This window comes from Sus scrofa, chromosome 3 (assembly GCF_054392235.1).
Source record: "Sus scrofa isolate SSC_HxYL_T2T_F1_AM1 chromosome 3, Sscrofa_HxYL_maternal_Yorkshire_Landrace_v2.0, whole genome shotgun sequence".
Lineage (NCBI taxonomy): Eukaryota > Metazoa > Chordata > Mammalia > Artiodactyla > Suidae > Sus > Sus scrofa.
Window position 1 is genome coordinate 115651125 of NC_139385.1, and position 27549 is coordinate 115678673.

The 27549-nt window shown below is 43.9% G+C and overlaps 1 protein-coding gene and 1 long non-coding RNA gene across 16 annotated transcripts in view; one reads left to right on the forward strand and one right to left on the reverse strand.

The window, feature by feature from the left end:
* VIT (vitrin) overlaps positions 1–27549 on the reverse strand; it is a 114550-nt gene that overhangs the window by 60607 nt on the left and 26394 nt on the right. For 10 of the 12 annotated variants that reach the window (XR_014842248.1, XR_014842249.1, XM_013996219.3 and 7 more), the window contains 3 exons: positions 22924–22989; positions 7338–7494; positions 476–609 (listed from right to left, as the gene is read on the reverse strand). Coding sequence is in view for 8 of the 12 variants with exons in the window: in XM_013996219.3 (XP_013851673.3) it covers positions 476–609; positions 7338–7494; positions 22924–22989 (357 nt within the window). In the remaining 4 variants the exon portion in view is untranslated. Of the gene's footprint in view, positions 1–475; positions 610–7337; positions 7495–22923; positions 22991–27549 lie in introns of those variants that run through there. The other 2 variants (XM_085019573.1, XM_085019572.1) reach the window with 2 other exon arrangements.
* Positions 1–27549, forward strand: part of LOC110260034 (uncharacterized) — a 149295-nt gene that overhangs the window by 59085 nt on the left and 62661 nt on the right. Inside the window, exons 3-4 of one of the 4 annotated variants that reach the window (XR_014842260.1) lie at positions 4773–5028; positions 7268–14277. The exons of 2 other annotated variants lie outside the window; for them this stretch is intronic. This is a non-coding gene — a long non-coding RNA (uncharacterized LOC110260034). Of the gene's footprint in view, positions 1–4772; positions 5029–7267; positions 14278–27549 lie in introns of those variants that run through there. One more of the 4 variants, XR_014842258.1, reaches the window with a different exon arrangement.

Here is a 27549-nt window from a genome sequence, read left to right on the forward strand (position 1 = left end):
GAACTGACTGAGCAGTGAAACAATTAATTGAAAAAAAGGAATCTCAAATGAAATTGTCGCTCAGTTCTCTAACAGCCTGTCCCTACCTATTCATCTACCAGAATTCTCAAGGAATAAGCCTCCAGATATGAGGCGCATTTGACATCACTAAAGGAGTAGTTCAAAAACCCGAGTTATTAGATGTAATTCACTTAATTAAAAGTTTAATTGGACTTACTGATAACTGCCGTGTGTTTAAAATGAACAAATGGAGCCTTTTAACATTTCTGGGCTTTGTAGTGATTTATCACTGTAATTATAATTCATTGTTTCATCATCCCAATTATCAGAAGAACTAATGCTTCTGATTTTTATGAAATGAGGCAGGCCATAAACCAAAGCCAACGGCACACAGAAACGAGCACATTTCGTCCCGCAAGGTCACTTAACCCAAGTTCAAGTTGTAGGGCAACATTTCTCCAGGGCGTGGGCATACCTGAGACCACAAATGATTCTCTCCATCGTGGAAGGGATAATGACCAGACTCCATTGGAATAACTCCCGTGGTAGCCAGACTGTCCAGCAACTTTCCGAACAAGTATTTTCCCTCCTGAGTTATCAAGCACACCACTGTGAAGAGAAGAAAAAAAAAAATTTTTTTTTGTTTTTTTGGCTGCACCTCTGGCATATGGAAGTTCCCAGGCCAGGGACTGAACCCAAGCTGCTGCAGAGATAACACCATATCTTTAAATAACCTGATGCACTACAGCAAGAACTCCAAGAGAAAAAAATTTTTGGAAACAAGAACAGAAAAATATTGTTTGACATATCAATAGACTATGAAACCAACCACCAGCTTTATTTAGAAATAGCAAAATAGCAGGAGTAACAAAACCTTCACCTTGGCCTGCAGCCCAATCCCTAAGAATGGTACCTCCATCACTGGCCTGGCATCTGACCTCCCAAGTCACCTGTCCTCCTCTTTTGTATTATAGGACCTGATCATGCCTCAAATTACTTTTCCTTCCTTTTCTCTTTCTTCCTCTTTCTCTCCTTTCTTCTTTCTTTCTGTTTCTTCATTCCCACTAGTTCTCTGAAGTAAAGCCTCTTTCCTGACAATGTCCAATTTGGTTTTGTGCCATCACAGAATGACTCCAGTTTTTTCGAAGGGTGCTATGACATTTTTAAAAGCAAATTATTCCTTTTGTTTTGGTCCAGGGAAGGAAGGTGTGTAGCTAAATTAAACTCATTTCAAAGAGTCCTCAAAGGCTGGAAATTGTGTCCTTAGTTTCTAGGACTTGAAGGGTTTAGATCCTGATGTGACAGTCACTGACATATCTCCCTCTTTGCTTCTATTGAAGCAGGGGCTCCAGTCGGTCCCTTCCTTGCCTCAGAGCCTAACAGCTGGCTCCTTGGGTGCCTGTAATTTAGAGCATGAGGGAGCTAAAAACGTCCTCAGATTTGTTCCCATCAACACCCTTCCTTCTCTACTGGAGTGACAGTTGCCATTTCCTGCCCTCCCGCCTTCATGTTGCATCAATAACTTTCAACACTCAATTTCCTAACAACTCAGAAGGGAAGAAAGTGATAGTAAGACTTGACATGTACGGCACCTGATCACCTTAAAGTCATTCCCACTGACGGTATCTCACTGGGTTCTCCCAGCAAACCTACGGTGTGGCGGAGGGAATGCTATTCTTCCCACTTCACAGGGACAGGCTGAGACAGGTCAAGTGCCTCACGCCAGGTTTCATAACTTCAAAATTGCAAGGTAGGGATTTGAACCCAGGTCTAAGTGACCTGGAATTGTGGGTTTTGCGCCCGCCCCCGCCCCGCTCTTGGTCACAGTCTCAGGGGTCAAACGCCACGGGCATCTCCCAACCCCAAGTCCTTGCCCCTCCCTCCCGTCTTTGCCTCCTGCCCGTCCTTCTCCAGGGAGCTCTCAGTCAGGGTCCCTGACCTCTCCCAGCTGCAGCCAGGCCGGTCCCAGCTCCCTTGATGGAGCACACGATGCCCACACCCACGTCTCTGTTCATGTTGCTATTTCGCTCTGGATAACCTGGTTCCTGCTTTGGCTGACAAGGCCCGTGCGGCCTCCCCACCAGCTGCTCTACAGACGTTCTGCCGAGGCTTTGCTACAGCCCTTCCTAACAATGCCTTGTCTTGCCACAGAGACTCTGATTTTATTTGGTTTGGGGCTATTTCCTAGAAATTCCTTGATTTAACTTTGTCTCCCAATTAGATTGGAAGTTTTCTTATGGAAGGGACGATGTTTTATGCTTCTGCATTAGAAGGCCTGTCGGTGTTGCAGGCTTGTGAAAGCCACTTGTGAAGCTTTAGGATTGTGCTGGCTCTTTTTACAGTGGGAGCTTGAAATCAGCTATGGGGCGGGGGGGGGGGCAGTGGGGGAGGGTGGGGGGGTGGACATTAACACCTCAGATGTTGATAATTCAGCACCCCCCACATCCTCTTCGGAAGATTGGTTGTTAAACATTTACCACCACACCACTGGTGTAGGCTGGCAATTTAAATTATTTAAAAAAAATTATTCCAGTTATCCCATGGTCCCTTACTTATAATCAGAGGAGGAAATAGACATAGCTCTTACTTTTCAATTTCCCCCCAGAGAAATTATTTTGCCCCTGGATTTATATTCCACTGTACTGAGGAAACGCACTCATTCTTAAGAGTCAGAAGCGCTGCAGCTGTCACTCAGAGTGAGGAAGTGGGGCTGAACTGAGCTTCCTTTGGCTGTTTAAAGGGAGGAGGGGTCGCCCAGACTAGACTAGGAGGCTAGACTAGGAGGCTAGAGAGGAGGCCGAGATCCCTTGTGATGATTATATAAGACCAAAAACCCAGACTGGGGGAAAGATCTGGATACCGAGCTCTTCTTGTGAGATTTTGCCGTTGCCTAGGAGAGTGGCCGCTTGTCTTGTGAGTGGACTTCACTGAGGACAAGCACATTCCCAGACACCCTCCTGGAGGAGAAGCCCAGGAGCTCTGTGGTCTTTCAGCTCCAGGAGGTGACAGCAGTTCCAGAGGAGGAACGCACGGGACACTTGACTGCCACAGATACCGGAGGAAGGAGAGAGCCTGAAAGATGTAGTTGAACTGATGAAGCAGAGGGGGGCTCAGAGCCATGGTAGTTTGGAGAATTTATGTTAATGTGACCTCATGTCTATTCTCATTCAGGTCGAGGCACTTGCACTTCCTATATATTCTCTCTCTCTCTCTCTTTTTTTTTTTTTTTTTGCTTTTTAGGGCCCCACCTTCGGCACATGGAAGTTCCCAGGCTAGGGGTCCAATCCAGCTCCCTGCCTATGCCACAGCCACAGCCACCCCAGATCTGAGCCACATCTGTGACCTACACCATAGCTCTTGGCAATGCCGGATCCCCGACCCACTGAGCAAGGCCAGGGATCAAACCATGTCCTCGTGGATACTAGTCGGATTGTTTCCACTGTGCCACAACCGGAACTCCCCTGTACATTCTTTGAAAGAGCAAAACCAATTCCACTTCCTTGCATTCCTCAGATACCCTGCGAGATGCTGAACATGGCCTGACCCTGGTACCAGGGCACTGGGAAAAGCTCAGGGTCAGCTTTGAGGCACAGAGGAAAGTGGCTGCCACTCTCGAGGGGGCATCTGGTCAGTGTGAAGAGTGCTCTGCCTCTGCATGGAGATGGCCGCTTTGCTGCCTCATCTCAGAGAACTCCCTCCTCTCCCCAGGCCTCCTCCCACTTAAAATACAGAAGTTAATTCAGGACAAGACAGCCAAAATACAATGCCTCAAATATGTTCATTATCCCTTTGGTTTGAAAGAATCAAGGAGATCACTCATAATAAGGCATCTGGTGATCATACATTGTATGAAAACAAATCCTTTAAGCTAAATCTGAATTTCTAAATGAACCAAAGTATGCTCTCTCCAGTTTCTGACTGTGAGGGACCTGGCAGGACAGTGATGGGAGATCCCTAGCATACTCATATTTTCTCTTAAATCCTGCCTGCTGAAAACAGACTCGTTTGTAACTGGTATTATCCGAAATTCCTCTCCGTTTCCCCTTAAGACCTCTATACATCCTCTTCATGGATAGTGCTTCCTTATTTCCCGTTTCCTACTATATTGGTAACTGGTCCAGGAAGCTACAAGGCTTTCAGATGCTCCAGCAGCAATTTTTTTTTTTCTTTTTACGGCTGCACCTGTGGCATATGGATGTTCCCAGGCCAAGGATTGAATCAATGCTGCAGCTGCCGGCCTCCACTACAGCCAGAGCAGTACCGGATCCAAGCTGCATCTGCAACCCATGCTGCAGCTTGAAGCAACACTGGATCCTTAACCCACTGAGCAAGGCCAGGGATTGAACCTGCACTTTCACTGACACTATGGTTCTTAACCACAGTGGGAACCCCAAATTTAGTTTATTGAAACAGTCAGTCTTCTCCTCTGTCCTTCTACCCTCATCTATATTCTTTACAGCAAGCAGCTATGCTCCAACTCAGAGGCTGGGATTGCTGAGTCCTGGTCCTTGTCAGTGCCCTTCTTATTTTCTCCCTAGAGGTACATCCATCCATCACAAAGCCTTTCCCAACTCTGACCGCTCCAAAGTCTACAACCCCTCCCCATGTCCTCACGTGGTACATTAAGTGGAGCCGGGACCCCTTAGCTCTTACGTAAAGGGAATCACCTGGACCCTGGGCTGGACTTCAGAGGACACTAGCTCTAATCCTGGCTGTGCCACTAACTAGCAGTTTAATTAACTTCCCTATGCCTCCATCTCTCTTCTAATTAGTGAGGATACTAACAGCAGCCTCACAGGGCTAAGATGATTCTAGAAGGAGGTCTCAGTGCAAGGGATTGCTGTCATTAAGATGACATCTTGGTGAGATCACATCAACTCATGCGGCTTTGTACTGTGTAAGAACACGGAAAGGCAAGAGAGAGCCAGCCAATGCCAGAGGGAGCAAGTGCCAACCATCTCAACCATCTTGGATCATAGTTGGAAAAATACAGGCAGCCTTAAGATGGGCTCCACCGCTGCAGCACAGGTCAGTGTCTACATGGACAGAGTGTGCTAATGGTGTTGGTGGACACACACACTTGTGTGTCAGGATGTATGTGAGCATGCATGTGTGTATTCAAGCATATGCGGGAGGCGTGCAGTGCATGCAAGTGATTATGTGGGAGCATGCTCATGTTTGTGCACATTTTTGTGCACATGTTCATGTGTAGATTTGGATGTCACCTTGTTGCACAAAATTGATTTCATAGTGAAAGCAAAGTATTTTTATTCCATGATCTAGAATTAAGAAACAGTTTTTGGAGACAAAAAAAAAAAAAAAATGTGGTGTAGGTTGCAGACGCGGCTCGGATCCTGCGTTGCTGTGGCTCTGGCGTAGGCCGGTGGCTACAGCTCCGATTCAACCCCTAGCCTGGGAACTTCCATGTGCCGCGGGAGCGGCCCAAGAAATAGCAACAACAACAACAACAAAAGACAAAAAGACAAAAAAAAAAAAAAAAAAAAAAAAAAAAGAAACAGCTTTTGGGGGAGTTCCTGTTGTGGCCCAGCGGGTTAAGAATCCAACTAATATCCATGAGGACACAGGTTCGATCCCTGGTCTTGCTCGGTGGGTTAAGTATCCGGCTTGGCCATGGGCTATGGTGTAGGTCACAGACATGACTTAGATCTGGAGTGGCTGGCTGTGGCGTAGGCTGGCAACTGCAGCTCTGATTTGATTTGACCCCTAGCCTGGGAATTTCCATATGCCACAAATGCGGCCCTTAAAAAAAATAATAAGAAGAAGAAAAGAAAAGAAACAGCATTTGGGAGGTCCCTGGTGGCTCAGTGGATTGAGGGCCTGGCATTGTCACTGCTGTGATTCAGGTCACTGCTGTGGCACAGGTTCAATCCTGGCCCAGGAATTTCCACATGCTGTGGGTGTGGCCAAAAAAAGAGAAAGAAACAGAGTTTGGTGGGTTTTTTTTTCCTTTAATGTTCTTCTATTTATCCTTAGTAGAGCCTTCATATTCTCATTCCTATTGAAAACCAGGTAGCTCATCATCTCTCTGTGCTGATGGAGAAAATAGTATGGCCAACAAAATTTATTAGTAAGTCTTACATCTTATTTTAGGCAGAGTTTTTTTTTTTTTTTTTTTTAAATGGCCACACCTGCCGGCTGGGTGATTGACTCAGAGTCACAGCTGCAATCTATGTTACAGCTGGGGATTGAACTGTGCAAGACTGGGGATTAAACCCAAACCTCTGCAGCAACAGGAGCCACTGTAATTGGATTCTTAACCCACTGCATCACAGTAGGAATTCCTAGGCATAGATTTTTTTTTAAACTGCTTCCCCAAATTTCAGAGATGCTACTGACCAGACACCTTGACAGGGAATGAATTTTACATCTTCCTTTCCTTTGGCAGAGATACAGGTGAACAATTGAGTAGCCAGCATGCCAAGTAGAGAAAGGGAGAAAGACACCAGAAGCCCGAATAATTGAGAAACTTCATCCAGTATCTGGCAGCCAAGCATTGGCTTTGAGATACCCCTCAAAGCAGTGGGTGGGTCTGGACTTGGGTTCACATCCCCACTCTGACACTTTTTAATGGCGTGGCTTTAGAAAGGCTGTTCAACCTCTTTTTACCTTTAAAGGTGCATAATGGTGGTAGATACCTCATGGGGGAACTGTGAGGCTGAACTAGATAGCACTGGTGAACTGCTTGACACATACCCACTAGCCTTATTATTGAAGATATTAAGTAAACCTGCATTTCCCCATTGTTTGCCTAAAGCAAAAGAGGTGTGAGGATTCTGGGAAGGCCATTCTTGCCTCTCCTCATTTAGGCAGTGACATAGTCCAACCATGTCATGCTTCTTGTCCTTCTTTCTGGATCCCAAACCAACGGCTGACCAGGCAGGACCACCTGTCACCCTCTTACTTTTCCCATCCCCATCTGTCTCCAGACCATCAGCCAGAGCTGTGACATTTTTCCTCTAAACTTCTGGGCCTTCCTTAATCACCTTGCTATTATTTCCCTGCTCAGGAAAGACAGGTGTTGATTCATTTTTTTCCTAAAATGCTTTAAATCATCAAGAACTTTGGCTCCCTTGTCAGGAATACAAAAGAATCAGATTCTTCTGCCCTCTCATTAAGGTGTAAAGAGAAGTTAGTCTTCTTTTCCAGAGAGTTCTGAAAGGAGATCCAGGACCACATGGATCTGGATCTGGGCTATCCCGTGGAATAGGATGCTCAGTTAAATTTGTTGATTTTGCTTGCTAATCAGGCAACCCTGCACTGGGGGCTCTCTGCCCGCACCCTGATGGCTTGTTCTTAAGCAGCTCAGTGCTACCCACCTGTGAACTGCAGCACCGCACACGCTGGAGTAGGATGCATAGACATCAGTGCCATAGACATGGTACCTAGGGTCCTGGCATCCTGCTGGGCACTTCACCAAGAACTCAGGATTCATTATCTTTCCAGCTTTCACATCGCAGTTGATCTGAGGCACAGCTGGGAATGCAAAGTGAGGTCAAACTTAGACCTTGTGGTATCGGCTTATGTATGGGGTGATTCTGTTAGGTCACAACTGTTCATTGACTTAATTTCTAAAAGCCAGAGACTGGGCTGACCCTGGATCCCCTCCGTATAATGAAAGCAAAGAGGTAATTAGGGCATTCCTCAGACCAAAAGAACAATCACCATCCACCGCCTTTAACCTGCTGAGAGCAAGAAGAGGCCGATTCATGTGCTGATTCAAACAATTAATTAATTGAAGAAGAGAATGCTGGGAAAAGACGCGAATGCTGGGAGAGGATCCACCTCCAGTGGCCAGAAATGTCAGCCTGAATCTATGACTAGAGAATACTTGTGTTTCAGATGCTCTGGAGCTGGCCCAGGAAAAGAAGAAACTCTCAGAAAACCTTACCGGAGAAGGGAAAGGTATTCTGGGGAGGGCAAATGAGAGAACATGGGCCTTGGGGTGGGGACTGGCTGGGTATAGGTGGGCCCCCCCTCCCCCTGCAGCTGGCTGGCAGCACAGTCTGCGAAGGGCGGGGCCAGGTGAAGGAGGCGTGGGTGCTTGTGTTCTGTGCAGGAGGCCGGACTCGATGGGAGGTTTGGGGACAGGGGAGACAAACAGTGAAAGCCATCTTTAGTCTCACTCCTAGAGGCTGGGTTCTAGATCCAGGGTCAAGATGGGAGTAATCTTGTCTCATCTGCCCCAACACCCGGTGGAAAGCTGGGACCTGCCCTGCTGAGCATCCAGGGGAAGCTCTTTCATTCCGTCTGTCCTCCATCCTCCTTTGGCTTTGTGGTGCCATTGCCAGGCTGTCACCATCCAGTAGGCCAGGCTGTGGAGCCCAAAGCTTGCTTAGGGATGAGAAGGTGTAGACACCCTAGTGGCAGTATTTAAAGAGGGCTGCGGCTGCTCTTTCCCTCAAAAACTCCTGAAGGAAAAGTTCTCCTAGACAATCCTATACTGGTGCTTGGGAGCTAGGAAAGTATTCTTTAGAAGGGACTCTGAAACATGAGCACCATTCAAAGAGTAAGCAGGCTCAGGAGGGGTCTGGAAACCACCAGACAAGACGGCTGCCTGGCAGAAATGGGGTGTTTGGCCATAAGAAGGTGAGAATTTGGAGGCGAGGGGTAGCTGTCTTCAAAAGTAGGACCGTGCGTGCTGTGACATCAGAGGACTGCGCTAGAATGAAAGGGAGGCAAGTTTGGCCAAGAAGAATTTTCTAGTAATTGAAGTTGCCCTTGAAGGAAGGAGCTGGAAGTGTGTAAGCAGGGACTGAACCGCTGAAGAGGGGATTTCTCCACCCGGTGGGAAGTAGAAGGAAAGCCCCGCCCGGTGGTAAGAGTCTGTGATTGCAAACACGGGTTCAGGATCTCTGCCAGGCCACCCATTCTCTGACTGGGTTACTGAGATGGTCTCAGTTGTTAATGGTTTCCAGCTGTATCCAGAAACGCATCCTCGCCTCGTGGTTTTTTTTTTTTTTAACTCTTGTGTATCTGAATGGAGCAGAGGTGCGTTTCATTCAGTCTGGAGAGAGAACTGACATTAAAACGCCTGCTTTTTTCCTAAACGCCCCTCCCAGACAATCTTGGCCACGAGGGCTGGGCCAGAATGGAAGTCCTTCCTTCTCCTGGGAGCCTGGGGGCCCAGCGTGATCACAGGCGAAAACAATTTGCGGTCTGCATTAGGAAGGGGAGCGCTGTGCTTAAAACAGTTGTGTGGTTTCATTCTCCCCACCACAGGCTACTTCCTCTCCAAAGTTATTTTCTTTTTATCTTTCATTCTTTTAAACCCTGACACTCAAGGCTGCATTGACTACTTTGAGTCTTAAGAGTTATGCGTTAAAAAGGCAATTCTGGGCCTGAAGATGCCATAGTCTTTCCTGAAATTAGTGAACCGTTGGATTACTGGGTGTAACTGATTGTGTTCAGCTCTCCTCCCTTCCACGGGCCACTGCCCTGCTCCCGAGTGCATCTCTTCCTGCAGATGTAAAGAAAATGAAAGCATTCCTTCTCAGCTCTTAGTTATATGACATAGGAAGTGACAAGCTCTGTGACCTGCGGTTCAATTTGGATGTGACTTTGGCACTCTGAGCAGTTGGATCTGCTGGTAGGTCAACCCCACTCTTTTGGAGCTGTAAATGGAGCTCAATCTAGAAGCTTATTTGTTGTATGAGTATCATACAGTGATGGAACCTATTGTAAGACAGGTGCACACACAGTAGCATGTCCCAGGAAATTGTTGGTTTAAAAAGACCAAGGGAAAATGTCACATGGGAAGATTTTGCCTCCTGCTAACCAATCACCCTTCCTTTCTTTTAGTGGTCATTTGTTTTTTGTTGTCTGTTTGTTTTGTCATATTTTTCAAAGGCCTAGGCAGTCCCTTAAATAAGATCTGCTGCTTTGTCTGCACCCAATTGGATTAGAAAAAATTGGTGAATCTTCTGCCACAGGGGGGGTAAAATGAAATCAGGTACATATGCTCATGTAACTTTAGAGGAACTGGGTGCAATGACAAAGTGTGGCTAAAGGTCAAATATTTGTTCAATTTGTACAGAAAAGTAAGCTGGAGAGAGTGAGCTAATTAAAATTTCAGAATAATTGCCCAAATCATTGGAAAGTGTAAAGCCTAAATCCAGCTGGCAAGAAGCAGCCATTTGCATCTTTTCGGCTGCTCGCCTTTGAATATATGGAAACCAGGGTTTCTTTCTTTACAGTATTTTCCCAGTTGTTTGTGAAGTAGTGTGCTTTCTTGAAGCCTTCCAGCAATCTTCCATCCATCTACTTAAAGCCCAAATGAAATAATTTATCTTTGCATTTCCTCTGAACGCTTTTGACTGTTCCAGCTTCCAGCTTACGTTTTCTTTTCTCTTTCTTTCTGTTCTGATGTTTAGGTTCATTTTCATATCTCTCTGGGTTTCATCTCAAAAGTGCAGAAATCAGACTTCCTTAAGAGAACAAGTCAAAATTAAGACAGTTCAAGGAGTGTCAATTTCAGGTCTGAAGGGAACAGGAAGACATCTATTTGGCAAATGCTAAAAACAGAGAGTTGGGGGATGGGAACGGGGCATCCCCCCTGCTAATCTCAGGGAGAACTTGTAATTTAGAAGTCATAAAAAGGTTTACTCCCAGGAACATCTGGAGAAAGCAAAAAGAGAGACTTTTCCATTCCTTCCTAAGTGGACCTTTGTTGGTGGAAGTGAGGCAACCCTGGGCTAAAGTCACAGAGAGCCTGGGACAGCCCAGAAGTGCTTGAGTAGACACTTTGCACAGAGACCTGTTCCTTGACCATCTGCTCTGCTTCCCCCCATATAATTCCTTAAAGTTACTTTGCCTTCTCTTGGCCATTATCATTTTCTTGACAGAGCTCACATTAGGGCGTCACAGAATCTGCCAAGAATTCCTTCCCAGAGGCCCTTGGCACCAGCCACAGGGCAAAGAGAACAATTTGCAACCCAGCGAGTTAGAACTAAAGGATAACCTTTAGATGCTACTCCCTGAGGTGATGTGTCTGTTGTGCTGATCTTAGAGGGTTCCTGGGCAAAACTAGTACTGCCGAAGCCACTGTTTTCTTGCAACATTGGACTCTTAGAGGCAGAACCACAAATGTTTCTGCTCTTGTTGGGTCTCCTGCTTAATCTAATAACAGAGTGATTATTGGGGATGTCACATACAATAAGCCAATGATGAAGCAGGCCAAATCAATCTACATACTCTGCTTCTTATTTTCCGTTCATCTTTTCAGTGATCCCAGGCTGACCACAGTGCATCAGGAAAACAAATTTCCTCATCAATTAAACCAGGCTTGCCTCCTGACTGTTAATGAGAAAGCATTATTATAACATAAAAGCACTTATGCATAAACAGTTGTGATATAACACTTAATTTTGTTGGACTATGATATTCAACTGGAGCGAAATCCTATTTTTAAGAAAATTAAGCCAAAGTGTTAATTTAATGAAACATAACGGCCATTAAATAAAATTTAAAGACGAATGCTACTTTCTCCTTGATCCCAACACTGTGATTAGATCGTATTAATGCTCCCCTTGTGAATTCTTTTGCAAAGCATTCCTTTCCATTTTTCCTAAACAATCTTTGACCACAATGGATCTTTGGTCAAAAGCTATCAATACCTTCCTGCTGCCATGAGGAAAAATTGCAAAATCTTTAAGACCTTTCCACAGGAATTTTTGGGCTTGCTAGTACTGTCCCTGGTATTTCAAGTGCATGTTATCTTGTAAACTTGGCTTGTATCATTTCTCATACCTGGAATCCTTTTTCCTTTCATTGGTTTAAATGCTACTACTTTTTCAAGGTCCCAGTTTGTTACATCTTTCTTTCTTTGGCCATGCCAGTGGCATGTGGAATTTCCTGGTCCCAGGATTGAACTTGTGTCACAGCAGTGACCCGAGCCACAGCAGTGACAGCACTGGATACTTCAACCCACTGTGCCACAAGAGAACTCCGTTACATCTTCTTTCATCTCCTAGATGATAAACTCCAGGAGGGAGGAATTTTCATCTGTTTTGTTCACTGCTGATCAATAGAATGTTGCTGAATGAATGAAAGGTTAAGTGGAACCCATCCATTAGCAATTCCTGTTAGTTTTATTTCTAAGTCTGCAATTTCTCTCTCCTTCCACCTTGGACCAGTTCACTGACTCGTGTCTGAACTATTAACACAGTGGTCTCCTGTCTTGTCTTCTTCCTTCCGTGTTGCCCACACTTTTGCCTCAATCCTTTCTCCATTGGACAGCCAATGGGATACTTTAAGGATCTAATCACATTTCAGCATTCTCCTGCTTAAAACCCCTCATTGGCTTCCTACTGCCCAAATGTCCAATCGCCTGAAGATGGTCCGTGAGGCCCAAAATGATCTGATTCCTGTATTCCTCTCCATTTACTCTCCTACCACTGCTGCTTTTTAAATACTATCATTATAGTTGATTTACAGTGTTCTGTCTATTTCTGCTGTACAGCAAAGTGACCCAGCCATATATATACACACACCCTTTTCTCATATTATCTTCCATCATGTTCTATCACAAGTGATTGGATCTAGTTCCCTGTGCTACTTGAATGATGAGAAGGTGCCAGCCAGCAAAGGTCTAGAAGGAGGACCTTCTAGGCAGAAAGAAGAACCAGGGCAAAAACCTTGATGTGGGAATGGCCTGGCAGCCTGAAGAACATACAGAAGGCCAAGGTGCGTAAGCACAGTGAGTGAGGTAGAGGGAGGGCCACGATGAGGTGTGGGAAGTTGGCATGAGTCACATCACACGGGGACTAAGTGAATTAATAGTCCCACTGTGACCAAGGTGTCAACAATTGTTTTTGCTAGAACTCTTTTCAGGACTACACAATATTATTTGCAGAAGAAACTTCTCTTTGGAAAATTTCATTTTTAAAAATTGATCCTGCATTGCTGTGGCTCTTGTGTAGGCTTGTGGCTACAGCTCTGACTGGACCCCTAGCCTGGGAACCTTCATATGCTGCCACTGGTGTGGCCCTAAAAAAAAAGACAAAAAAATTGGGGTACCATTCAGATACCGTAAAATTGGCCCTTTTAAGTGTACAATCAGTGATTTATGGTATATTCACAAGTTTATGCAACCATGATCATCTAATTCCACAATATTTTCATCACCTCACAAAGAAACCCCGTTAGTGGTGTCAAAAGAGAGACAACAGGGTGTTCCCTCATGGCTCAGTGGGTTAAGGACTTGGTATTGTCATTGCTGGGGCTCTGGTTACAGCTGTGGTGTGGGTTGGATCCCTGGCCCTGGAACTTCCTCATTGCCATGGGCTTGGCCAAAAAAAAAAAAAGAGAGAGAGCCCTACATGGAGTCACTTGTGCCAAGCTCATGTCATCAAACTGAGACAATACCTAACCTAACAGCAGTTTAAACTTGTCCAGGGAATGTAATCTTAAATCAATCTGGAATTTCCTGGTCAGCCCTGGTGAGGTAATCCACCTGAGAGACCACTGCCATCCCTCAAAGGAAGGTGGCCTTGCCTAAAACAATCTGCTCTTTGTTAGAACAATTTCCTTGTCCTGTCTCCTTCCACCTGTAAAAGTAGAAGAAATCTCTTGACAAGCCTACTTAGGATGGAGGCTGAGCTTCCAAGGGCCTGTGTATGGGCTGAAATGTTCAGAGAGGCAGCATCTACCTGTATATAGGGCTTGTGATCTGGAAGAGTGAGGATGGGGCATGACACAGTAGGGGAGTGAGGGTGAAGGTGGAAGGAGGTGCTGGTGGAAGAAGATCGTGTGCTGCACAAGGTGACCTCTCCTGTTGATCCTTGAAAATCTGCAGTAAAATTTCTGAAATCTAATAAAATAACAGATGCAAGGAAGTTTCTGGGAAGACCTAGTAAAGGAGCTGAGTCAAAAAGCAGAGTGGGACAGGAAGGCTCTGGGAACACAGGAGTGGATGGGTGGAGAAGATCATGAGGAAGCACGAGGTAGGTTCTCCAGAAATCACAAGGAGAGCTCCAGACCTTTGCAAAGCTTGTAGGATTGGTATTTACACAGGTTTAGTATGACATCTGTGGAGCCATGGTGACCAAGCTAACACTTGTATGACATCACTCTAGATGATGAAACTATAGCTGTAGTCAGTGGTGGGGCTGAATTTGCACACAGGTATGTCTGATTTCAACACGATGCCACATTCTCCCCTGAGCCCAGTTTTGCCAAAAAGATGTGCAATACTGGGGGTTGAAGAAATATCGCAATACTTTCCCAAATAAATTAAGAAAACAACTTAAAGATAAAAAATAATTTCCCTTGGTCCTAAAAGATTTCTCAGGAAGACTATATCTAGCAACAAGTGAGGGAAACCTAGGGCATGTGATGAAAAGTTTATAAAGGCAAATCTAGTAAAGGACACTTGCCTCAACAAATAACTTCAAGCTCCAGCTCTAAGCACATCGAAAAGCTTATAAGGCTTTTTGCCACCCTTATCCATACACAGTGGAAGTATGGTTGGGTAACAGGGATTAATATACCTGTGGCAACACAACTTTTGGCAGCTGTAGAAGTTTGCGTATTTAAAAATAACCTTCTTTAAATTTACAAAGGATTCTAATACACGCCTTTTCACTTGACTCTTACAAACCCCTAAGAGTCATATTATCCTCATTTTCCAGAGAGATAAGTTTCCTTGTTCGAGCTTTGGTACCAAGTCAGTGGCAGAGCCGGGAACTGAATTGTCTCTAGACTCAAAGCTTTGTGAGCTCCGCCTGGTTGCTTCTTCCATTACTGAAGAGGAATTAAATTGCTGTCTCTGTACTCTAATTCTGCCAGGCTCTTCTGAACTTGAAGATCACTGACAACTACCAGTGGGTAGCTGTCTTGCCCCCCTGCCCCCAAATAAAAAGGCTATGTCTTGCAGTAGGTTGTGTGTCTGGGTATGTTTGTGTGCGGTGTCTGTACACACCCGTGCCTTTATCCCAAACACCAGCAAGACAACTTTTCTAGTAGAATCTTCCTTGCATCGTTTGCCTATTGTTTCTGAGAATTGCCATGGTAGAGTTTATTCAACTGAAAGTCTGGAGTATAGAGTCTGCCTCCCTTCTGACCCACATACCAGAAGGAGGTCTAGAAGGTTAATCTTCTTCCTTTTTCGTGGTCTGAGAAAGGGCACCCACACCAGTCTGTGTGCAGAACCAAGTGTTGGTATGAAGTGTCTACGGAGCATGCAAACAATGGGGGTTACTTACAAACTGCTACACCTAACCATGTGTGAGCCCACTGAGGACGCTGTGTGTGTATTATACCCAAACCTCACAGTCACAGAGCCATATATCTTCATCAGTGTCCAATGCACTAACTAAGCAAGTCCCAGAACAATTACCTCTTCATGCTGAGCCAGTACTTCTGGGAATTATCCACCCTTTCAAGGTTGATTGCAAAAATCTTTCCATGCCTTATGAGGTATTAAGGTTAACTTGAGAGAACTATGTGAATTAAAGGTTGTATATTTCACCCCAAGTTAAGACTATTCCAACAGACTCCACGGTAATGAAAATATTTCAGGATGTGGCTTCACTGCCTGTGGGGAATATCTTACTGTTGTATAATCTTGCTGATTGTTGTCTTCATCATGTAGATTTCCTGCTCAGTAAACTTTTAGCGGTCCCCACCCTCTAAAGAAAAGCAAAGAACAAAGCTTCTCAGACTGGCACTGCTTGGTCCTAACCCATCTTCCAGCTGCTTCTCCCATGACTCCCCAAGACTTAAACCCCATCACACCGCTCACTGTTTCCCGACCCCACCTTCCCTGTGTTATTTGGGCTAAGTCCACCTAGAAAGCCTCCCACCTACCTCTGCCTGTAAAATTCTACTTATTGTTCATGCCCTACCATGAATACTCTTTCAGAAAACTAGTAGGAATCCTATTTTAGGATTACCCCTTGTTACTCTTTTTTTTTTTTTTTTTTGGTCTTTTTTTTTTTTAGGACTGCATCTACAGCATATGGAGGTTTCCAGGCTAGGAGTCAAATTGGAGCTGTAGCCACTGGTCTATACCAGAACCACAGCAACATCAGATCCAAGCTGCATCTGTGACCTACACCACAGCTCATGGCACCGCCAGATCCTTAACCCACTGAGTGAGGCCAGGGATCAAACCCTCAGCCTCATGGTTCCCAGTTGGATTCGTTTCTGCTGCGCCACGAAGGGAACTCCTTTTTAAAATTTTTATTTATTTATTTATTTTTTGTCTTTTGTCCCGCTATTCTTAAGTAGAATTTTTATCAAATTTTTATTGTTGGTGTTCATTAGTCTGTCCATCCATCCAACAAATACCTAAAGAACACTAATTATGTCTTCATGATATTGTGGTCTAGTTGAGAGGACAGACTGTATAAAACACTCATAATGGGAGTTCCCATCGTGGCTCAGTGGTTAAAGAACCTGACTAATAACCATGAGTTTTTGGGTTCGATGCCTGGCCTCATTCAGTGGGTTAAGGACCTGGCATTGCCTTGAGCTTGGTGTAGGTTGCAGATGTGGCTCAGATCCTGCATTGCTGTGGCTGTGGTGTAGACTAGCGGTTATAACTCTGATTAGACCCCTAGCCTTGGAACCTCCATATGCTGCGGATTCAGCCCTAAAAAAGACAAAAAGACCAAAAAAAAAAAGACCCCTCATAATAATGTGCAGTAAGTACATCCATAGCAGAGGAAGTGTAGTGTACACAGGAGCCGTCTTCACTAGTTCTTTGTGTATTGGCAATGGGAGTTGGGTCCAGGAAGGCTTTCCTTTGCATAACTTTATCATATATGAGATCAGGTGCTCACTGAAGTCAGACCTTGCAGGATGGACAGCCGATAACGTGTCAGAGTTAACCACGATGGCTCTCATCTCTGTAACACTATCTCCTCTGTGCAACACTCCCCCACTTTAGACCAAGCCCGTTGCTTCTGGGGCTTTTCTGGGACGTCTTTACATGAAGAAAAGCTATTGAGATTTTACATCTTAAAAGCTTTTCTGTCTCTAGAATCCTCTGCCAGGCAAGGATTGTTCTAGAGTTGTTGGTGGACATAATTTATGGGAAAACGTATGATGTGTTTATTGCAGTATAGGCTGATAGTTTCTAGAGTTGAAGAGTAGGCCTTTTGTGAATGTGGAATCTACACGTGAAGAAAGGTAACTGGGTGGCTCCCATCATGGTTCAGCGATTAACGAACCCGACGAGCATCCGTGAGGATGCGGGTTTGATCCCTGGCCTCTCTCAGTGGGTTAAGGATCCAGTGTTGCTGTGGCATAGGCCAGCAGCTACAGCTCTGATTCAACCCCTAGCCTGGAACCTCCATATGCATAGGGTGTGGCCCTAAAAAGACTAAAAGACAAAAAAAAAAAAACAAAAAACCCAAAACCAAACTAATCTCTAAAATTCATAAAGTATCTTGCCTGCCATAGAAGAAGAGTTTTATGAATACACCTAAACCCTTCAACTGTTATTTGTAGCCTTCAACAATCAACAAAAATGCAGCCATATCTTGGTCATTTGTTAGAAACTGCTTGAGTAGGTTTATGCTAACTAAATAGACCAATGAGGTGCCTGTAGGTAAGGTTGGGTCTATGGCTCTACAACATCGTAGGAAAATGAGAGCCTGGAAAAAGTCACCTCTGTAAATAAACTTGGTAAAACTCTCATTTTGTCCATTATGGTAAACTTTTTTTTTTTGTCTTTTGTCTTTTGTCTTCTTGTTGTTGCTATTTCTTGGGCCGCTCCCGCGGCATATGGAGGTTCCCAGGCTAGGGGTCGAATCGGAGCTGTAGCCACCAGCCTACGCCAGAGCCACAGCAACGCGGGATCCGAGCCGCGTCTGCAACCTACACCACAGCTCACAGCAACGCCGGATCGTTAATCCACTGAGCAAGGGCAGGGACCGAACCCGCAACCTCATGGTTTCTAGTCGGATTCGTTAACCACTGCGCCACGACGGGAACTCCCCATTATGGTAAACTTTTATGCTCCACCATACAGCAGGTTCATTTACTAAGACATTTACTTACGCTTATTGTCATTGTATTTTCCGCCTTACTCTTCTAAGAAAGTAGTCAGACTTTTGTATTCTCCTGTCTTTGGAGTTCAAGGTTGCGAGAGAGTTGCCTGGCAACTCTCCCTCAAGGCTTTGGGAATTAGTCTGTGCATCTTCCGTGTTTGAGGGGGTTGGGGTTGGTCAGCCCGAGGAGAGAAAATGATGTTCCAGGACTGGGGACGTGAGAGTGAGTGGGTGGGTCCCAGTAAGGGAAACAACCCTGTACCCTAGCAAGTGCCTTGATGAGCATCACTCTGGAGCAGTACCTGGTGTGGTGATCCTCCGGGTGGAATCTCAGGCGTGGGGTTTCCCCACCATTGCCAGAATCCCACCACTCAGGAAACAGTGGAGCTGCTCCACTCCCAGGAGTTACATAGGCTTGGACGTTGAGAAGGGCAGAGGCTCTCCCTGAGTGTTGTAGACTACACGTGGCTTCCAAGGCCAGGGGTAGGAAGGGAGGAAGCCCCTGTAATGATGGAATTTTAATTTCTCAGCCCTTGGCAACTGGCAGTTTGGAGCCAGGCTTGATTCGATTTAGAAAATAAGATGATGGAATAAGGCAGGAGGCAGAATAAAATTGTCCCCAATTCAACTGTGTATGTGAGAGAAAAATATTGGCTTGGAATGAATGGTCATGTATGGGTAGGAGGAATAGAGCCATAAGAACGAGTCCCATCTCTCTCTCTCTCTCTCTCTCTCTCTCTCTCTTTTTTTCAATCTTTGCTTTCCTTTTTGTAAAAACCCCATGCCAGAATATTTTCAACATGTACCACCTTCTTGGTCCAAAGGACCTCCAGGGGAACTGAGTGGTGTCCTTAAGGGTCTTTGGGGGCCATGGAAGAAATGGAAAGAAGGAAAAAGAAATGAGAAGAAACAGAAATGAAAAAGAAGAGGAAGTAGGGAAGAGAGAAAGTGACAGGTAACAGTCACCCTTTGTGTAGACAGAATAGACACTCTGCTGTGGCATATGGTCTCAGGTCAAGCCAACGGAAGAGAGATCTCATGCTGTTTATTCCTCTTCCTATTTCCCCCCCCCCCCCTCATCTCTTCTACTTTATTTCCTACTCGTCAACTTGATCATCTTAACACCTCAGCTACCTCTGGGCAACAGGTACTTTATTTTTAAATCCTAGCTAATCCTAGCTAGTGTGGGGCAAGGCATGGGGAAAGCAACTGCGGTCAAGTCCCACAAAGCCCCGAGTTCCCAGTCTGGCTCTGCCAGCTCGTGGCACCATGTCTTGGGCACTAGATCCTCAAGAGCCAAAAGTAGTCCTACAGGTGTAGTAGGTGTCAGTAAACTGTCCACTGAGAAAACTCTCCAATGACCTCATCCTTGTTATTTCACCTGTGATGAAGACTCTTGGTTCTGAACAAACACTGGTGTGAGCTGAGGGCTGGCTAGGAGAGAGGTCAGAGGGCACTGAAGAGAACCCATGATTTCATATTCAAATGTCTACACAGCTCTGATCTTGGGTAGCTCTAGTCCCCGGTTCTCAGATTTTACCAAAAGTTGGAAACAGCTGGAGTGTGCGAGGTCTCCAGACTCCCGACCCTTAGCTCTGTAAATACTTAGCCCCAGGAGGCGCTCAGGGCTCTCCAGGTGTACAAAAGGCACTCAAGAGATGTGTGCATTTATCTTTCCAGGAGCGAAGAGAAACTGTTACTGCTGTGTCTTCCACTTTACTGCATAAGTCTGGGTGAGATTCTGCCCAGACTTGGTATTTATGTCCATCCTACCTGTACATGTGTGTCAGCCTACACTTATTCAATAATTTATTGTGTTCTCTCTTTTCATATGTTACTACGAAGGGACTTTTATTTATTTATTTATTTATTTATTTTTCCGTCGTTGTTGGCGGGATTGCTTTATTTCCCTGACACAATCCTAGTCACTCTACTCTTTTCTGAAAACCCCTCTCCCAGCTTAGGCTGATGCCATTAGAGTTTCTCTTCCAAGAATTTGGGATCAGGACAGAGACATGATCTACATCGGTGGGGCGGGGGTGGACAGCGAGGCAGACAGGCACAGAGAAGCTGAGGCACCAGTTCTTGAGGTCTTTCCACGAGGGGGTACAGTCCCAGTGAGTTCTGTCTGCCCTCCCCTCCTTGGGTTCTACAAGCTACCTCATGTTCCATGAGCTACCTCAGGTCCTGCCAAAACCTCCTTTCTGCTTGAGCAAATTGGCCAGGAATTTCTACTAATTGCACATAAATAACTTGCCCTGAGCTGCTCCCCATTGCTTTCAAGATGAAGTTCAGATCCCTGGACCCAGTAACAAGGCTTTTCACCATCCGGCCCCTGTTACCCTCCCTCTCTTATCTCCACACATTTGCCTCCTACTCTATATCTCCTTCATATTGAATTACTTTTTAGCTCTTTCTGCTCTTCAGGCCTTGGGCGTGCTTTTTTCTTTCTGCTTGTAACACTCTTCTCTCATCTTTGCCTGGTCAGTCCCTATTTGGCCTTTAGATATGTGTCACTTCCTCCAGGAAGTCCTCCCAAGTACATCAATTTTTTTTCCCACCATGTTCTTGGAGTACAGCACAGCATACTGGTGACTTGTCTTTCTTCCTATCTAGATTTTGAGCTCTGTGAGGGCAAAGACTGAATCTTAGTCACTGTTGAATCTGGGTATCTAGCAGTACCTGTCACTTGGCTAGCACACAATAAATACTTGTCAAACGAATGAATGATGTGCCTTGCTGCTGTCAGTTACCTGCCCTAGTGGCAGACTGACAACGTTGAACATAAAAAATGAAAATTACTTTGGCCTTAAGCTATAGACTACAATTTGGAAGTACTCCTGAGATAAAGAATCAGATATTGCCATGGTTTGGGAATATCCTATTACCTTCATTGTATCTATCTCTCCCCCCCCCCTTATTGAATGATGGTGATAGAGTTTCTAATTAGAGAAAAGGCCTCATGCTTTTATTGATTCAAGCATGCTGTATCACTAGGGAGATTTTGAGAGTAAGGTTAGAATTTAGCATACCAGAAATTCAATCCATTTGAGATCTCTCAAAGAGGCTTGCCCTTGGGTCATTTAGTGCAGACTTTCATAGTCACTGAAAACTGTTGTCATGGTAATCATGGAACCTTGCATGATTTTTGTGTATGAGTTAATGAAGACACTGGAAACAGCCCAAAGGAATTTATACTTGGGTGTGCATTTGTCTCCATATTAACCCAGTCACTGTTTTGAACACACATCTGGCCCTGGGCCTGTTCTCTTGGCTCTTGGTTCCTGACAGGAATAAATAAACAACTGATTCCTTTTTAGTATTTCAGGCTAGGAGGCTGTGGATGGCTGCCCTTTTGGTCTCAATTCAACAGGAAATCCCGCACAAAAGGTTTAAAGGAGCAGGAGAAAAAAAAAGCTGCATGAAACACATCTCTTCTTTTATTTCAAATTATTAATGTTGCTGATTTTGAGGCACCTAAATCTAATACCTATACAGAAGTTTCTGTTGTGGAGAGCACAGAGCATTCAGTATGTCTAAAGCCTTTTTTCAATGATCCCTCATAAATATACCCTAATTCAAGCCTCCATCAAGTCTACAAATTTACATCCAGATAGCTCAGTGTGGAAGTTTCTCTTTCTTTCTTCCTTTCTCTTTCTTTCTTTCTTCCTTTCTTCCTTCCTCCCTCCCTCCCTCCCTCCCTTCCTTCCTTCCTTTTTCTTTCTGCTTTTTAGGGCTGTACCTGTGGAATATGGAGGTTCCCAGGCTAGGGGTCAAATTGGAGCTGTAGCTGCTGGCTTACCCGCAGCCACAGCAATGCAGGATCTGAGCTGTGACTGCCACCTATACCACAGCTCACAGTAACACTGGATCCTCAACCCACTGAGCAAGGCCAGGAATCGAACCTGCATCCTCATGGATGCTAATCAGATTCGTTAACCACTGAGCCACGACAGGAAGTCTGGGTGTGAGAGTTTCCACTTGTGTTCTGTTTTGCTAGTTATTTCCCAATGTCCGTTCTCTCTTCTTTCCTGGTAATAGAACTCCTTACTTTTAGGTAGGCATGTAGATACTTGAAATCAAGGCATTTCCCATTTTCCTTGCATGCTGGTCAATGATATTTAAATAGAAGTAGTGTATTTGACTTCCTGGGCTTGTCTTTAAAGGCAGTGAGTATGTGCCCTTCTTCATCCCTTCCTACTGACTGGAATGTGGACATGATGGATGGAGCTGGGACAGCCACTTTGAACAATGAATTGAGAGCCATGTTGAGAAAAGCAGAATGAAAATATAGAAGGAACCTGGGTCCCTAAATATTGTGAAGCTTCCATAAAAAGCCGGACTATGTTTATAAGAGAGAGAAAGAAACTTCAGTTGTATTTAAGTGACAGTTATTTTGGATTTTCTGTCATCTAATCTTAACACATCGTCCAAAAATGAAATTAATTATTCCTCTTTCCACTGACTGGGTGTGAAACTTTTCTGTGAGATACTGATGCAAGGGCATATGCTGGAAGGTAGTCAGGCTTGCCAGACTTGTGCAAGCCAAAATTAGCCAGACTGAATTTTCTGGCATGGGGAATTGAGACAACATTTCAATGGCAGAAACATACCTATTCCAGCTTAGCCATGGTGTTGCCTGGTCTCTGTATGTGCATTTGAATTTTTCTAATATAGTGGAACCATATGTTTTTACCTTAAATCAGAACTCCTATTTCAAATGCTTTTTGGAATGAAGTAAATGACAAATAAGAATTGTTACTAACTAGTCTGAGTGCAAAGTAATTGAGATAAGACGAAACAAAAAATAAAAAAACCCGAAACCTTCCAAATTATCTGAAGCAATTGTAACAGTCCTCCACATGGAAGACACAAGCCTTATACCATGAGGAATTGCAATTTTACTTACTGAATTTGGGCCTTTTAATCTTCTTTGTCATTTCTTTATTTGACTGTATTCCAGTCACCAGCAAAACTACATAAAGAAAATGCAAAAAACAAACAAAAAAAAACCTGATCAATATTATTTCACCTAAATACTTACATTTATTTATCTGTCTACTTATTTATTTATTTAATGGCCACACCTGTGGTACATGGAAGTTCCTGGGCCAGGGACTGAATCCGAGCCACAGCTACAGCAACGCTGGATCCTTTAACCCACTGCACCAGGCTGGGTTGCACCTCCGCAGAGACCCAAGCTGCTGCAGTAGGATTCTTAACCCCACTGAGCCACGTAGGAACTCCTCTTTTGACTTTTATATTTGCTTTAATCGTATGTTAAAGAGTTCTCATTAGTTGAACTAATTTTCCCTTATTCTATGGTTGGGGAAATGCGATAAATGCTTTGTGGTTTTCTTAGCCTCTGCCAAGGGGGTCTTCCAAAAATACCTCTTAGATACCTGTCCCTTGTTTTGCTGTCTTTAAATTTCACCATGCCAACTCTGCCATCTCCACTTTCCAAAAGTGGGAACATGGGTCTGGAGAAGTCCACTGACTTGCTTGGTCCCAGGAATAAATGATAGAGGTAGAATGAGCACCCAGGCCCTTCCTATGCTCTTTCTTCTGTTCCACACTGAGTTTTCAAAGGGCAAATTCCCAAATGGCCAGAGAACTGAGTGTGTGTGTGCGCTTGTGCATGTGACTGTGACATAGAGGTGGCGGGGTGGACGGGATCTGTAAAAGACCTCAGAGGAGGGGACAAGGAATTGGAAGACAAGGAGGCGGGGGGCTGGGGAGAAGAGAGAGACCTCTCATAAGGTGTGGTGCGACCTGACTGTCCCCTGGTGGTCCCTCCAGCAGCACCTGGTGCTGTGGTACCCCCCCAGAAGCCAGCTGCAGGTGGATGAGTTTCCTTCTCAGAAACAGGAGCAGAAACTCAAACAGCATCTGGATACTGCTCTCCTTCAGGAAGCAGAACAATAGGGGAAGAAAGGGGAACTCTTTATCCTTTTAAATTTAAAACCACATGACCAGTTTAAATCTTTGCGTTTTTAAGATATAACACTGATTTTTTTCTTATTGCCAAAATAATACATGTTCCTTGTAGACAATGTAAAAAACACACAAAAACAGTACTATAGGAAATATGGATGGACAGAAAAGTACAATATTTTCAAGCTGTTTCTGTATGTTTGTATGTACTCATATGGGTACTTTTAAACAAATGTGATAATGCTTATACTGTTTACAATGTGTTATGAACTTATTTCTACTGAAGGATACATAGAATCATTTTTTCTCGTCATTATGTGATAATGCTTATACTGTTTACAATGTGTTATGAACTTATTTCTACTGAAGGATACATAGAATCATTTTTTCTTGTCATTTAATGTTTCTCTCATAATAGCTTTAACTGCCTGCAAAATATTGCAATGTATGGGTGTATCATAATTTAGCCAACTCCCGATTTAACGTCTCTACCCTGTTTCCTTAAAATAAAATTCTGAATACAATTTCTTATCTGAAAGACACCCCTCACTTAAAATTTTTATATATATTGTGAAATTTTTTCATAGCAATTTTTTTATTAGTAATGTCTGAAAATGGGGTACCCTGGTAGCCTAGCAGGTTAAGGATCTGGCGTTGTCACTGCTGTGGCACAAGTTTGATCCCTGGCCCAGGAACTTCCTCATGCCACCTATGGGGCAAAAAATAGAACAGAAAAAAAAAAAAAAAAAAAGAAAAAGATTAACTTCTCTGTACCTACACTAATTGTACCTGTAGACAGAAGAGCATGTTTTTCCTTTGAAAAGGCTGGTCAATCTCTAGTCTTCCTTTTCCTCCAGGCACTCTTCTATCTTACCCACCCAAAGATGGTACTGCTCTAACTCACTTCCATTCTGGCCGCTTTTTGGAGAAACCCACTTTCTGGGTGGAGTTGGAATTCTAGAGGTGAACGTGAGGCAGTAGAATAATCAAAAGAGGCATTTTACTTCTTAGTTTATGCATTTTTTTTTTTTTGACAGAACACAGATGCTCAATTAAGGCATAAATCAGGACTTAGGAATTCTTGAATTGGCCACTGTCTTTGAAGGGAAAAGTGGCCATGTCACCAAGTGTTGGCTAAGAAAATGTTTTGTTTATTTTATGATTATCTAGCTAAGCCTTGCCAGTGAGGTGGCTCCCGAATCATCCCCCACTTCGACGGTTAGCGTTAGCTGAGGCCTGGACAGTTGACACACGGTGTTGTGCGAGAACAGGACCATGAAAGAGAACAGAGCAAGAACCAAAAGTCTGGCCAAGTAGAATGAAGGCAGACATTTTTTAGGTGTTATTTACTTCTGGGGTTTGGGTGGGTGTGAGTGTCCTGGAGGTCTGATTTTTTATAGTAGTCTCTGTGTCAGTTGACTCTGTCCAAAGACCGCATCTTCATTTTATACACAAAAATAAACAACTAGAATCCTAGACTATTTTTAAAAAATAAATATGGCATAAATATATAGAAAAAATTATGCAAGTTATGTAGAGGGAGTAAGTGGAATAGTAATTCATTTAGGTATCAATTCTTGGTGGAAAACCAAATACTGTCTTTCTGGGGCTGTGTGTCTGTGGCAAGTGGTTTATAAGTCTTGGTATCACGAGGACTATAAATATTTCAGTAAGATCACCCCATCACCTGCTTTTGCTCACCCAAGACCCTCTAGGCTGAAAACATGCAGAGCTGGGTTCAGTTTTGCAGCAGTGGTTAATAAAGTTATTATTTTCAATGGTACACAGAGGCCCTCCCATTGGCTTTGATGCTTATTAATTAAAGCTCCCCAGAAACCACTCCTTAAGGGGAGGGCTGGTCAGTAAGGCGGCACATGTGCCCCAAAGCAAGGCTTCATTCCTCATCAGCAAGACCTCTCTGGCTACCTTGGAAATGGTGAACTGCCTGCGGAATGTGGGTGAGAGAAAAAATTGGTCTTGTGTTTCTCTCCTTAGGAAGCCAGGCAGAGCCCTGAGAGGGATGACAGACACTCACTTCAAAGTGCAAAGCAGAACATGTGTCTGAAAGTCACCTCTTTCCACGGGAGTAGTTAGTTATCTGACCACTGAGGCCATTAGAGTCCAGAAGCCTTGATGAAATCAAGTCCACAGTCCAAAGTTCCAAGGTATTCATGAGTTACCAACTGCAGCAATACTTCTCAGTCCTTAAAGAGTCACTGTTCCAGTTTTGAATAACATGAAAAGTTCTCACCTTTCAAATTCAAGCTAGGCATGCTTGAAATTTCAAACAAATTAAATACTGAAGTTCTTTTTTCAAATAAAAAATTGCCCCCCTGCTTTTCTTTCCCTTCCTCTCTGGTGTGGCCGTCAGTACAGTTACGATACTTGAAGGGCAGTTGTTTTGAAATTCCATTTAAATCAATTATCATCCAGATAATTTATAAAGAAAATATATATGGATTAGTTGGAAACAATGTTCAATCTCACTAATGATAAAAAAAAAAACTAAAACAAATGACAGGATATTTTCCCATAGAGTAATTGAATTTTGAACACAAGATTATACTCAGTCCTGGCATGGATTTGGGATTAGGGCAGTCCAGAACACTGCTGGTAAATTCTGAGAAGGTGGAATCATTCTGGAAAGCCACTTAGTAATATATTTCAATAGCCTTAAAAACATTTATATTCTTTGTCCGAGAAAATATGTACCTAGTAATATATCCCACGTTATAATCAGAGAGATAGTTTTTGATAAAAGATATTCATTACAGCTTTATTTCTAAAGCAATCTGGAAATAACGAAATGTTGGAAATGTCCCAACAATAGGGGAATCCTAAGCACTTATTACAAATGATGCGTAGCAGAACATTAAATGACCTGGGAAGTGCTCAGCTCTAACCTTAAGAATAATTCTGGGAGTTCCCGTCATGGTGCAGTGGTTAACGAATCCGACTAGGAACCATGAGGTTGCAGGTTTGATCCCTGGCCTTGCTCAGCGGGTTAAGGATCCGGCGTTGCTGTGAGCTGTGGTGCAGGCTGCAGATGCGGCTCGGATCCAGTGTTGCTGTGGCTCTGGTGTAGGCCAGTGGCTACAGCTCCGATTGGACCCCTAGCCTGGGAACTCCATATGCTGCGGGAGTGGCCCTAGAAAAGGCAAAAAGAATAAATAAATAAATAAATAAGAATAATTCTGACAATGTTAGCATATACACAGAGAGAAATACCTGGAGTAAATATATCAAAATGTTAATAATGGTGGAAGTCTAATTCCTATTTTATACTTTCTGTATTTTTCTCATTTCCTAGGATACTTCTTATGTATAGTCTATATTTTACGCAGGATGTTTCTCTTCTAATTAGAAAAAGACAATTGTTTTTTTAATTTGGTCCTTTTGAAATTGTATAGGCTTATAATAATGAAAAGTGCTTTCTGCAATAATTGGCATGGTTAATAGGCACTTGTGTTCCAGTAGTCCTGTCAGTAATAAATTCTAATCAGAATCCATGTACTTTCAAGAAAAGACATGAACATCTAACCAATAATCAGATCAGTAAGTGCTTACTAAATACTCATTATGTGTCTAGAACTTGTCTAGG